Below are 12,018 nucleotides of genomic sequence, written 5' to 3'. Positions count from 1 at the left end.
GTGGGGTGTGTATTCGCCACGTGTACGAAGGGAAGTTTTTTATTTATTTTTTAATATCATTTGTCGTAACTCGTAAACGATCATTCTACGGATCTGAGACTGTGTTCGTTAATAATATCTCGCCTACGTATGAGCATCTATCGAAGCATTCACTCACTGACTGTCCACTTAAAAATCTCTACAGCCGACTATGTTTTTAATAATAAATCTCTCCGTCTTTTCTTCCGACTCATCAAATGCCACAAAAGAAACAATTAAAATAGAAGGTATGAACTACGGACATGACCATACATCAACAGTCAATAGTCAAGAACTGACTACAAAAATTGAACATGTTAATCAGGGATGCTCTAGATACCAATTCAATGAAATTATAACATGTCCAACAAAGTAAGGCTACACAGAGTCACAGACTCAATGAGAATCAAGCCAATTATTAAGAAAATAAAGTGAGAGAAAGAGAGAAATATTGAATATTTATGTATATTCTATGTTTATATAATAGAGAGCCCTATATAGGTATAGTATGTGTAAAGTAAAGTAATATGAGTATACTATAATTACTGTATACAAGTCTGATAGGTTAGGCTAGACTAAGCTATATACTAACATTCCCCCTCAAACTCGAGATGGCAAGGAAGAAGCCAACTAGAGTTTGGATATAAGATCTCAAAAACGACTAAGCGAGTGAGTCTTAATGAAGATATTAGCTAATTAGTCGGCAGAGGAGATGGAGTACAACTAGAGATTGTCTTTCTTGAGATGATGGCGAGTGATGTGGCAATCGATCTTAATGTGCTTGGTGCGTTCATGAAAGACATCATTATGAATAATGTAGATAGCACTGAAATTATCAAATAGAGGGAAGTGTTAGTGGGTTGCAAAGCATCCATGTCAGTCAATAGCCATCAAAGCCAAACAAGTTCGACAGTAGTGTTAGCAAGGGCATGGTACAACCTCAGTACTAGAATGGAAAACCACGTCTTACTTCTTGCTATGCCAGGAGACAAGAAAAGTGCCCAACAAGAAGCAAAAACCTGTGATGGAACACCAGCCAATCAGATCACTTGCCCAATCTGCATCAAAATAAGCATGGAGCTTGAGAGAAGACCAAGAGGAGTTGTCGATACCGTCTTCACGTGTTAAAACAAAGACTAAAAAAATTGAAAAATGTGCAAAATCATGAATTTCAAAGCCAAAAAGAGTAAAAATAAGTACAACATGTTTGAATAGTGAATCAAAAAGTCACAATGATTGAAAAATCCATTTTACAGCAATTAAGACCAAAACCCTAACCAGGTATGGTCAAAAAGTTAACTTTTTAATCTAACCGTTTGATCATGTTGAATTTCAGACCGTCTTGTAGAGTATATTTTTCCCTTCAAAATGATATTTTACGGGCCTAAATCGGAGTTAAAACGGATGAAATATCACCAAAATACTAAAACCCCTTATAAAAACTTTACTATTTTTTTTTTTTAAGGAAAACTGGTAGTTTTTTCCCTGACTTTGCATAATAAACTGTACCAATTGGGCAAGAACTAGAACAAGTAGTTTGGACCATCTTGAAGAACAACTAATTTTCATCAAAAGGCCTTGACGATATCTACTTTGGATTGGAAGATATGAATTTTTCAAGAAAAAATGTCACAGGATTTTTTTACTTTTGCGTCACCTTCCTACCGTAGCTCCAAATCAAGCAAGGCTAGGACGGTTGGAAACTAGACATACAAAGCTTTCAATGCATATAAAAGTTGAAGAAAATGGAGCTTGGAATGCCCTCCAAATAGCAGCGTAAAGATCAGGACAAAAATTAGAAAAAGAAGAAAAAGGCTAATGAGGTGGCAAAAGTGGGATGCTAGCACTAGTGTATCCTATTACACTAATGCTAGCCTTCCATTTTCCTCATTCCCCTATAAATACCCCCCTCCCCCCCATTTTTGAGAAAAAAGTGAGAAAAATTAGAAAATAGTAAGAAAGTTCTGGAAAAATACCTTTAGAAATTCAACAACCAAAAAAAGTCTCTCTCCTCTCTCTCCATAGGAAACCCACACAAAAAAAATGCTCCATCCATTTTTGTTGTAATTTTTGTGGGTAAGGCTATAGGGATGGGTTAGTTTCTTAATAACTACACACATCACACCCTTTTTATTATATTGTAATCATCATTCTCCATATGTATAAAATCTTTCTTTTATCTTGCTTCTTGTTCATATTTGCTTTACTTTCTATGCTCTTGTATATATTGTGTATATATCTATCTCTTTATTTCAATGTTCATATTATTGTTGTTGATTTATATTGTTGTGTTTGTTTCCCTAGATGGGTATTGGACCATCTCCTAGGCTATGTATGGGAAGTACCCTTAAGAGGAAGAAATCTCATCTCACCTAGGCATCTAGAAAATTTACTGTTATTGTCTTTTAATTTTATGTCATCCCATTTACTTTCAAGCAATCCCCATCCCCTTTTAATTTATTTTCATCTCATTTAATTTCTTGCACATCCCCTCTACCCTTTTATTTTATTGCACTATACACACACGCGCGTGCACACACACACACACACACACACTATACCTAGACACCTAAATAAATAAATAAAAGATATTATATCATCTCTCTTAAATGGTTTTTAAACCTTCATTAGAGCAAAATATGGATATGTCTCATAAGAATGGTGATGACTTAGACTCTTGTATGAGCAATGGACAATTTGGTCCGATATGACCAACAACACTACAGTGGTGATGTGTGGGTACAAACTCAAATATACCTTGCGACCTAGGAGGGTTCTAGAGATGGGTTTTATAACCTAAGATTCATCTAAAGGTTTTATGATTCCTTTTAAATGGAGGAATAAGTTAGAAGGCTTAGTTGGTATAGATTTAGAATTGGGCTCTACATCAAGCTAGGTACTAGACACTTTTCTAGTTTGGCATTAGAATCAACTAGCTCTTCTTCCAAGTCATTGACCTTTACCTTAAGGGACTGATTCTTAGATTTGAATTTGTCTACCAACTCTTTAATCTCTTTAAATTTAACTGTTAAGTCCTCCTTGATATTTTCAATCTCATTTTAATTTTTTTAAGGATTGTTAAGCAATTTTCTTATATTTTTCAATTAACTTGTTAGATTCATCAAGTTTAGTCTCAAATCTTTTTGACTTTATATCATAGTAATACATTTCCTATTAATCTTATTATAGGCTTCTTTAAGGTCAACACTTTATCCAATTTATCATGGTCACTCTTAGGGGAGTCACCGCTCTTATAAGAGGCTACAAAAGCCTACTTTTTACCGCTGGAGTCTCTCCTAGATTTAGACTTATCTATGACAAGAGGGGTCAATGATCAACTTAGTGATTAATACCTAAACTAGAGTTAACCCGCTCTAATACTAATTAAGAAGTTATAGTTTAGACCTCATCGGTTGTTATTATCAAATTTTAGTCAATTTATTAAATTTAACCAGTTATGAATTATGATAGTTAATGGATTTTTGTTAAAAACCACACCAACAAATCACCATAATATAAAGTGTGGAAAATATAAAGAATATAATGATTTGTTGACGATGTGAAAAACCTGTGGTTAACACCAAAGGAAAAAACACATTGAGCTTTTACGATCAACCTCAAGACAAAATCTACTATTAGAATCAAAGTTTTTACAATTGAAAAAAAAAACCCTTACTTCTAGTTGCTACCTCTAATAGTAACTAACACACATAAGCACATGTTCCTCCAATTTCGTTGGACTCTTTTGATATCGCTCCGAATCAGTAAGGTGGATGGCCTGGCTTCGGTGGGCTATCGAAACGGTTGATGGCCTGCAAGGAAGGAAACGCAATCAAAGAGGAGACCGGAGAAGACCGGTCGAACCCCCTCCGATGGAGAAGTTAGTTTTGTAGAGAAGGAAGTTCCAAGTATTTTGGAAAATTGTCTGAGTGAGAATCTTACCTTTGTCGGGTTCAGACCGGTCCCTTATATAGGGAGCCTGGGACGGTTACTTGTCCAATAACCGTTCCAGGATTTGTGGAAACCAACAACTCCGGAGTTAACTACCTCAACGGATATAAAATTGTAACCGCTAATGGAAGTTAACTTATTCGAAGGGTTTGTTGAAAGTCTAAGTGTTGAGCTTCTGTCTGTCTAGCATAGGACGGTTTGGTTCGTCCAAAGATATCTATCGATTGTTCATGGACGAACCCAATGGACGATCATGCCTCATGGAGGACAGTTTATGGAGTGATGCTATTATTCATGGACGCTTCTTCCTCTTCTGGATAAACTCTGGGATCAATCCTACGTTGTAGGCTCTGGACGAGCCCGTTGGACGAGCTGGAGATGGGAATTATTTTCCGCTTCTCTATCAGTTGCCCCTTTGTCCAAAGGGTCGTCCAGGACATTGTCGTGATTTCAACAAAGTTTCGCTTTTTCGTACGCCACGTGTCACGAAACCGTTGGTTGGCCAGCCGCGTCGATCCCGTTTCCCAAAGAGATCACCACGTGTCAATCTCTGAGTGGTGAGTGTCGCTTCGTTGACCCTGTTGCTGGGGCCTATAAATAGCGCATTCTCTTTCATGCCCCTCACTTTTTTCCTCATTCTCTTCTGCCAACTCGTCCAAGATTCTCGTCTAGCACTCGTCCTAGTTTCATCAGGTATTTCCTCTTCCTTTTTTCTTTTTAGGCTCTCGTTTTAAGTCCTCTACATTTCAACCATGCCTTCATCTTCTAGTCTAGAGAGAGAGATAGACGACTACCAGGACGGTTCTTCTGAGAGTGACGGTAGTGTAGATAGTTCGTCCTGTAGTGACTCCTCAGACGAGCATTACTCGTCTGGGGTTCCTGGCATTCCCTTAGAGGAATTTCAGGAACAACGACGTAGGGCGGCTTCTGGATCTGGGGCTAGCTCGTCCAGACAGCCATCAAGTCCTCCTCAAGACGAGGAAGAGGACGAAGATGTAATCTATAGTTGTGCCCCAGAGGTAGCGTCCACCTTAGACGATGCTAAGTTGAAAACTCTTGTAGATAGATACCAAATCCCTAAAGAGCTTAACCCTCGTCTACCCCAGCCTGGAGAATGGTGTTGTTCCCCTTCCTCAGGCTTAGGGGTATACGCTTCTTACCTATTAGCTGGCCTTAGGTTTCCCTTAAACTCTTTCTGCAGAGACCTCTTCCAAAGGTTGGGTATTGGGCCAAACCAGCTCAATCCCAATGGTTGGAGGACGATAGTTGCCATGCAAGTATTATGGCGTGAGGCATTGGAAGGGAACCGTCCAATTACAGTGGACGAGTTCCTTTACTGTTATAAGCCCTCAGAGATCAAAAAATCTGCTGGGTTCTACCAGTTCTCGTCCAGAGGTTCGTATTACAGTTTAATAACGGGCCGTAGTTCGTCTGACCGTCTTTGGAAAAAAGAATTTTTTATTATTTCTGGAAATTGGGCTGGGGACCCAGCTGATGTGGGTATTCCCTCCTTCCCTCCTTTTACCAGCCCTCTAGGTCGTCTTCGCCCTGAGGGTATGTTTTTCTTTCCATTTTATCTTTTTTGTCCTTCAACAAATTTTAATCTGTCACTCGTCTAACCATTTATCTTGGTGATGCAGCTGTCGTTCGTCCACGTTTGGATAAGTTTTTCTTGGATCAGATAGAAGTGGTTCGCACTTTTCCAGGAAGGACTTTCCACGACTTGGTTACTTTTACTCGTCTAGCAACTTGGGGACTTGGTCCAATCCCAACTGCTGAGAATTTAAGTCACGAAGAGCTCACTCGTCGAAGTAAGTGTCGTCCACTATACTTTGTTATTTCAGTTTTTTTTTTTTTTTTTAAATTAATTTTTCTCGTCATAGGGATAAGCACGATGAGGGAAAACAAAGAGAAAACAGTGGCTAGCGGGGACGAAGATGCTGCTGCTCCTACTGTCAAAGTGGCTTCCGTCCAGGCTGGGAAGAGGAAGTCAAAACCAATTTCAAGTACTGTGGACCTGGACGACCTTCCCAGTCGTCGTGGCCACAAGAAGCAAAAACAAAGGCCTTCCCTTCCAAAGGTTCCCAAGTTCGTGCCACCAACAGTGAACTTGGACGAGCCTGTGGTGGACGTGGAGCCCGTCCAAACGATTCATCCTGCTCCGTCTGATCCTCCCCCAGCTCCCAAAACTTCTCAGAAGTCTGGCTCGTCTGAATCCTCTGATCGTCCCTCTAATTTGGTTCTGGACGAGGGTTATGCATGGAGGACGTTCAAAGGGATCGTCACTGATCATGAGGTTAACGAATGCTACAACATGTCAGTGAAGGAGTTTGAGCGTTCTGGCATCCATGACCTTTTCAAGGTAAATTTCTTCCTCGTCCTTGTGTGTAAACATTTAATTTGAATAAAATGTCTAACTCCTTTTCGTCCAAATGCAGGCTATGTCAAAGTTTTATACAGCGACCTGCCAGGCCAAGGAGCTTGCTACAGAGGCCAAGACAGCCAAGGATAAGGCTAAGGAGCTGGGCCATGAGGTTTTGCTTAAGAAAGGGGAGGTCATCAGGTTGACAGAGGATTTTAATCGTCTGCTGGGAAGCGAGACGAAGTTGAAGAACGAAGTAGAGGAGCTCAAAGCTGACAACTTAGAGAAGGATACCCGCATCGTCCATCTCGAGGGACAAGTTTCAGAGCTTACCTCGTCCTTGGAGAAGGCACGTGAGGAAGCAATAGCTGCTTTTAAGAAATCTGACGAGTACAAGAATCGTCTAGACAGTCATTATGCAGCTGGGTATGAAGACTTCCGTGCTGATGCCAAGGAGGCGTATCCTGATTTGGACTTCAACTCGTTCAAGCTCCCTCTTGCTACAGAGAGTTCCGCGTTGCAGACGAGTTCCGAGGACGTCAACATCATGGACGATGCTAACACTGAAGTCATTCAGGACGATCCCAAGACGAGCTTGCCCAAGTGAAATCTATTTCCTTAGAAAGTTTACTTTTATTTGCCTTTTCATAGAAGTGCCTGTTGTTTTGGGCTTTTTACTTCTTCCTTTTTTTTTAAAGTTTATGCAAGTACAATCATCTCGTCCAGGATTATGGACGAGTTTTATATACATTTTCATATTCAAAACTAAAGGGGTTTTTGGACGTTGGTCGTCCACCCTTAGAATTTCATGAAAGAAATGAATACTTCTACTTTTACTTCCATTGTGTTTGAATATATATGTTTCCAGCTTTATGTATGAAATTCTTATTTTCATCAATGTGTGGTTCGTCCATCTAGGAATTTACTTCACCTCGTCTTGGGCATGGGGGTGAATTTTATTACATCACCAAGAAAGTAAATTGGTTCCTTTTGCCTAGATTTTTCGTTATTCCGAAACTATGGACGATCATTTTGTCGTCCTTGATGATTAGACTTTTTTAACGATTTTTCGTCCAATGTAATGGATTGTTAAGCTAGTTTTGAAGTCTTCGCTCGTCCGCGTCTTGGACGAACACTTTTGGGAATTCATCTCGTCTTGAGGTCTAGACGAGTATTTCCTTTTCATCTCGTCCTTTCTTCTGGACGGATGAAATTTTGCTTTATTTTCAGCTTATTCTTCATCTCGTCCTATGTTCTGGACGGATGAAACTTTGCTTTATTTTCAGCTTATTTTTCATCTCGTCCTATGTTCTGGACGGATGAAACTTTGCTTTATTTTCAGCTTATTTTTCATCTCGTCCTATGTTCTGGACGGATGAAATGAACCTTAGTTTCAATTTTGGGTTAGGTTCCATGTCGTCCTGTGTTACGGACGGATAGACCTTAGCTTCATTTTCAGCTTAGGTTTCATCTCGTCTCTTGCTTTGGACGGATGTACCTTTTCATCTTTCCTTTGGAGGAAAGCTCATGGACGATATGTCCTTTCGTCCAAGGATTTCATTCGTCCATGCTCGCTTTCTTTTTTGCGGATCAATCTAAATGACCATATAAGGATTCCAATAATATACTTTAAAACAATATATATATTTGAAAACCCAAACTTATGTAATCATTCGTCCACAGGCATGGCACATGCTCATGAGCTAGTGCCTTATTGAATTAGAAATACAAACCAACTCATCCATGAATAGCACAAAAGTGAAGACACTAATGTACTTTCTAGGGGATTATTAAAATACTTAAAAACACTTAATAGTAGTAAACACTTCTGCTCGTCCGGATACCTCGTCCAAGGACACTGGTGAAGAGTCAGCACTTATTGATGGTACTTCCTGAGGTGCTCAACATTCCAAGGGTGTTCCAGCCTCCGCCCATCCAAAGCTTCCAAATAGTAGGATCCTTGCCTTTTGCAGTTGATAACCCTATAAGGTCCTTCCCAATTTGGGCCAAGTTTCCCGTAGGCCGGGTTTCTTGTTGCCAAGGTAACCCTCTTCAAGACGAGATCCCCTATGTTGAAACGCCTAGGCTTCACCATAGCGTCATATTGTCTTGCCATTAGATTTTTGTACCTTGCTGTCCTCTGCTCTGCATCCATCCTGACCTCGTCCATAAGGTCAAGGTTAAGACGGAGCTGTTCCTCGTTTTCTTCAGCTTGATACTTCCTCACCCTGTGGCTCGTCATGTGTACTTCTGCTGGTATAACTGCCTCGCTTCCGTAGGCTAGTTTAAAAGGAGTCTCTCCTGTTGGAGTTCTCGCTGTCGTTCTATAAGCCCATAAAACACCTGGTAATTCATCCGGCCATATTCCCTTTGCCCCTTCGAGCCGAGTCTTGATGATCTTCAGCAAGGATCGGTTCGCTACTTCTGCCTGGCCATTGGCCTGTGGGTGGGAAGGTGAGGAGTAATGGTTCTTCATTCCAAGCTGTTCACAAAATTCCCTGAAGGGTGTATTGTCAAACTGTCGTCCATTGTCAGACACTAGTACTCTAGGTACTCCGAATCTGCATACAATGTTCTTCCAGACGAAGTTCTTGACATTCTGCTGCGTAATTTTGGCAAAGGGTTCGGCTTCCACCCATTTTGTGAAGTAATCTATTCCCACCACCAGAAACTTCATTTGCCGAGTTCCAGTCGGAAAGGGCCCCAAAATGTCTAGTCCCCATTGCGCGAAAGGCCAAGGGGCCATCATTGGCGTGAGATATTCTGCTGGTTGTCTGGGAATGTTGCTGAAGCGTTGACATTGATCACATACTTTGACATATGCTTTAGCATCAGCTTGGATGGTTGGCCAATAGAACCCGCTACGGATGACTTTATGGACGAGTGATCTGGCTCCTGAATGGTTCCCGCATGCTCCTTCGTGAACCTCCCTCAACATGTAATTCGCTTCGTCTGGGGCCAAACATCTTAAGAGAGGCTGGGAAAAACCTCTCTTGTATAACACCTCGTCCATAAGCACATACCTGGCTGACTTGACCTTGAGCTTCCTAGCTTCGTCCTTCTTTTCTGGAAGCCTTCCGTCCTTTAAGTAGGACACTATTGGAGTCATCCAATTTTCTTCTCCCTCTATCTGCATCAGTTCTGGAAGGTCTATACTTGGCATGTAGTATACACCATCTATATCGTCCAACGCCTCATTCGCAGATGCTTCCTTCGCCAGAGTATCTGCCTCTACATTCTCTTCCCTTGGGATTTGAACAAAATCTGCTTTTTTGAATTTCTTCACAAGGCGTACTACCTTCCTTAGATACTTCTTCATTCTGTCTTCCTTGGCTTCATATGTTCCATTGACTTGGCCTATGACCAGTTGAGAATCTCCCATGACAAGTATTGTGTCTGCTTCTACAGATTTGGCCAGTTCCAACCCCTTTAAAAGGGCTTCATACTCCACTTCATTGTTAGTAGTCTGGTATTGCAGACGGGCCTTGTATTTCAATTTGTCCCCTTCCGGCGACTGCAAAACAACTCCTATTCCTCCAGCATATAATGTAGATGATCCATCTACATGGATGACCCATTTGTTGTACTCTCCTTCCCCCAGGTCTTCGTAACTTGGAGTGAACTCTGCGATGAAATCTGCTAAGGCTTGAGCCTTTATTGCATTTCTCGGTTGGTACCGAATGTCGAATTCGCTAAGTTCAACTGCCCACTGAATCAGTCGTCCTGCGGCTTCCAACTTGTTCATTGCCTTCTTAAGCGGATGGTCCGTCATGACATTGATGACATGAACTTGGAAGTAATGTCTCAACTTCCTAGAAGCCGTTATCAGCGCAAAAGCCAATTTCTCCATGAGCGGATATCTTCCCTCTGCTCCTCTGAGTGCCCGGCTAGTGTAGTACACCGGTTTCTGTATTTTCCCCTCTTCTCTGATTAAAGCTGAACTTACGGCGTGTGGGGACACCGCTAAGTATAAGTACAGTTCTTCTCCTTGCACGGATGGACTTAATAATGGGGCAGTTGTGAGATAGTCCTTCAGGTCTTGGAAGGCCCTTTGGCATTCGTCCGTCCACTCAAATGCCTTCCTGAGGACTTTAAAGAAAGGTAAACACTTATCTGTGGCTTTCGAAACAAACCTGTTCAAGGCGGCAACTCGTCCTGTGAGGGATTGGACTTCTTTGATATTCTTCGGTGGCTCCATGTTCAATATAGCCTGGATCTTGTCCGGATTTGCCTCAATTCCTCTTTGCGAGACCATGAACCCCAGAAACTTTCCCGACGATACTCCGAATGCACACTTGCTTGGGTTCAACTTCATCTTATATCGCCGAAGTGTTTCAAAGGTTTCCTGTAGGTCGTCTAGATGGCTTCCCTCGTCTATGCTCTTCACAAGCATGTCGTCGACATAAACCTCCACATTCCGTCCTATTTGTGGACGAAACATATGATTCACTAACCTTTGATAAGTTGCCCCTGCGTTCTTCAAGCCGAAGGGCATCACTTTGTAGCAAAACAAGCCTTGGCTGGTGATGAAGGAAGTCTTTTCCTGATCGGCTTCATCCATCTTGATCTGATTATATCCTGAGAAGGCATCCATGAAGCTCAGCAACTGATGGCCAGCAGTAGAGTCCACCAATTGATCAATGCGTGGCAGAGGATAACTATCCTTGGGACATGCTTTGTTCAAGTCAGTGAAGTCTACACACATTCTCCACTTTCCATTAGCTTTCTTCACCATCACCACATTGGCTAACCAGTCCGGGTAATAGACTTCCTTAATGAACTTTGCCGTGGTTAGTTTTTGAACCTCTTCCTTGATTGCCTTGTCCCTCTCGGGAGCGAATACCCTCTTCTTCTGACGGATAGGCTTAAAAAAGGGGTATACATTCAATCGATGAGTGATCACACTTGGGTCGATTCCTGGCATGTCGTCATGACTCCATGCAAAAACGTCAATACTTTTTCTCAGGAACTGGATGAGGTCTTCTCTTGCCTTCTCCTTCATACCTGTTCCAATTCTGGTAAATTTCTCAGGATCATCTTCTTGCAAAAGAACATCTTCCAACACTTCCGTGGGCTCTGCAATAACTCTTCTCTCCTCGATGCTCATTGTCTGCATCTGTTCGTCCAAAGCCATCATGGCTAAGTAGCATTCTCTAGCTGCCAACTGATCTCCTTGTGCTTGTCCTATCCCGTACTCCGTAGGGAATTTGACTGATAGATGGTAGGTTGAGGTTATCGCCTTCCAACTATTAAGAGTGGGTCTTCCGATGATGGCATTGTATGAAGAAGTACAGTCTACCACGAGGAAATTGACTTCCCTGGTTATCTGTTGCGGGTATGACCCTACCACCACTGGTAATGTAATGGTACCCACGGGCTGCACCTTCATTCCTCCAAATCCTATCAGCGGTGAGCATACTGGACGAAGTTGATCTCGTCCAAGCCTCATCTGTTGGAAGGCGGGGTAGTACAATATGTCTGCTGAACTTCCATTATCAACTAACACTCTTCTGGTTGTATAATCTGCAATGAGCAGTGTAATAACGATCGCATCGTCATGCGGGTGATGGATCCTCTCAGCATCTTCATCGGTGAAGGAAATGGTTGGCTCGTCCATTAATCTCGTCCTTGGTGGTCGTCCAGAGAGCTGGACATTTTGTACCGCTTTGAGATACGTCTTCTTCGAC

At 41.7% G+C, this 12,018-nt stretch overlaps 1 protein-coding gene across 1 annotated transcript; it reads left to right on the top strand.

The window, feature by feature from the left end:
• Positions 1 to 4,353: 4,353 nt before the first annotated feature.
• Positions 4,354 to 6,938, top strand: LOC115950064. Its single transcript, XM_031067314.1, has 4 exons — positions 4,354 to 5,523; positions 5,610 to 5,780; positions 5,853 to 6,331; positions 6,408 to 6,938. The coding sequence occupies exons 1-4, from the start codon at positions 4,722 to 4,724 to the stop codon at positions 6,936 to 6,938; spliced, it is 1,983 nt and encodes a 660-aa protein (XP_030923174.1). The 5' UTR covers positions 4,354 to 4,721.
• Positions 6,939 to 12,018: the final 5,080 nt, after the last annotated feature.

Source organism: Quercus lobata, chromosome 6 (assembly GCF_001633185.2).
Source record: "Quercus lobata isolate SW786 chromosome 6, ValleyOak3.0 Primary Assembly, whole genome shotgun sequence".
Classification (NCBI taxonomy): Eukaryota; Viridiplantae; Streptophyta; class Magnoliopsida; order Fagales; family Fagaceae; genus Quercus; species Quercus lobata.
The sequence above is the reverse complement of the archived record's forward strand: the minus strand, read 5'-3'. Positions and strand labels throughout refer to the sequence as shown.

Bases quoted from the DNA above. Each gene is read 5' to 3' on its own strand.
- LOC115950064 (XM_031067314.1), top strand. From the start codon at position 4,722: ATGCCTTCATCTTCTAGTCTAGAGAGAGAGATAGACGACTACCAGGAC. The intron at 5,524-5,609 runs GTATGTTTTTCT...TTGGTGATGCAG, and splicing joins AGGTCGTCTTCGCCCTGAGG to CTGTCGTTCGTCCACGTTTG. The intron at 6,332-6,407 runs GTAAATTTCTTC...GTCCAAATGCAG, and splicing joins GCATCCATGACCTTTTCAAG to GCTATGTCAAAGTTTTATAC.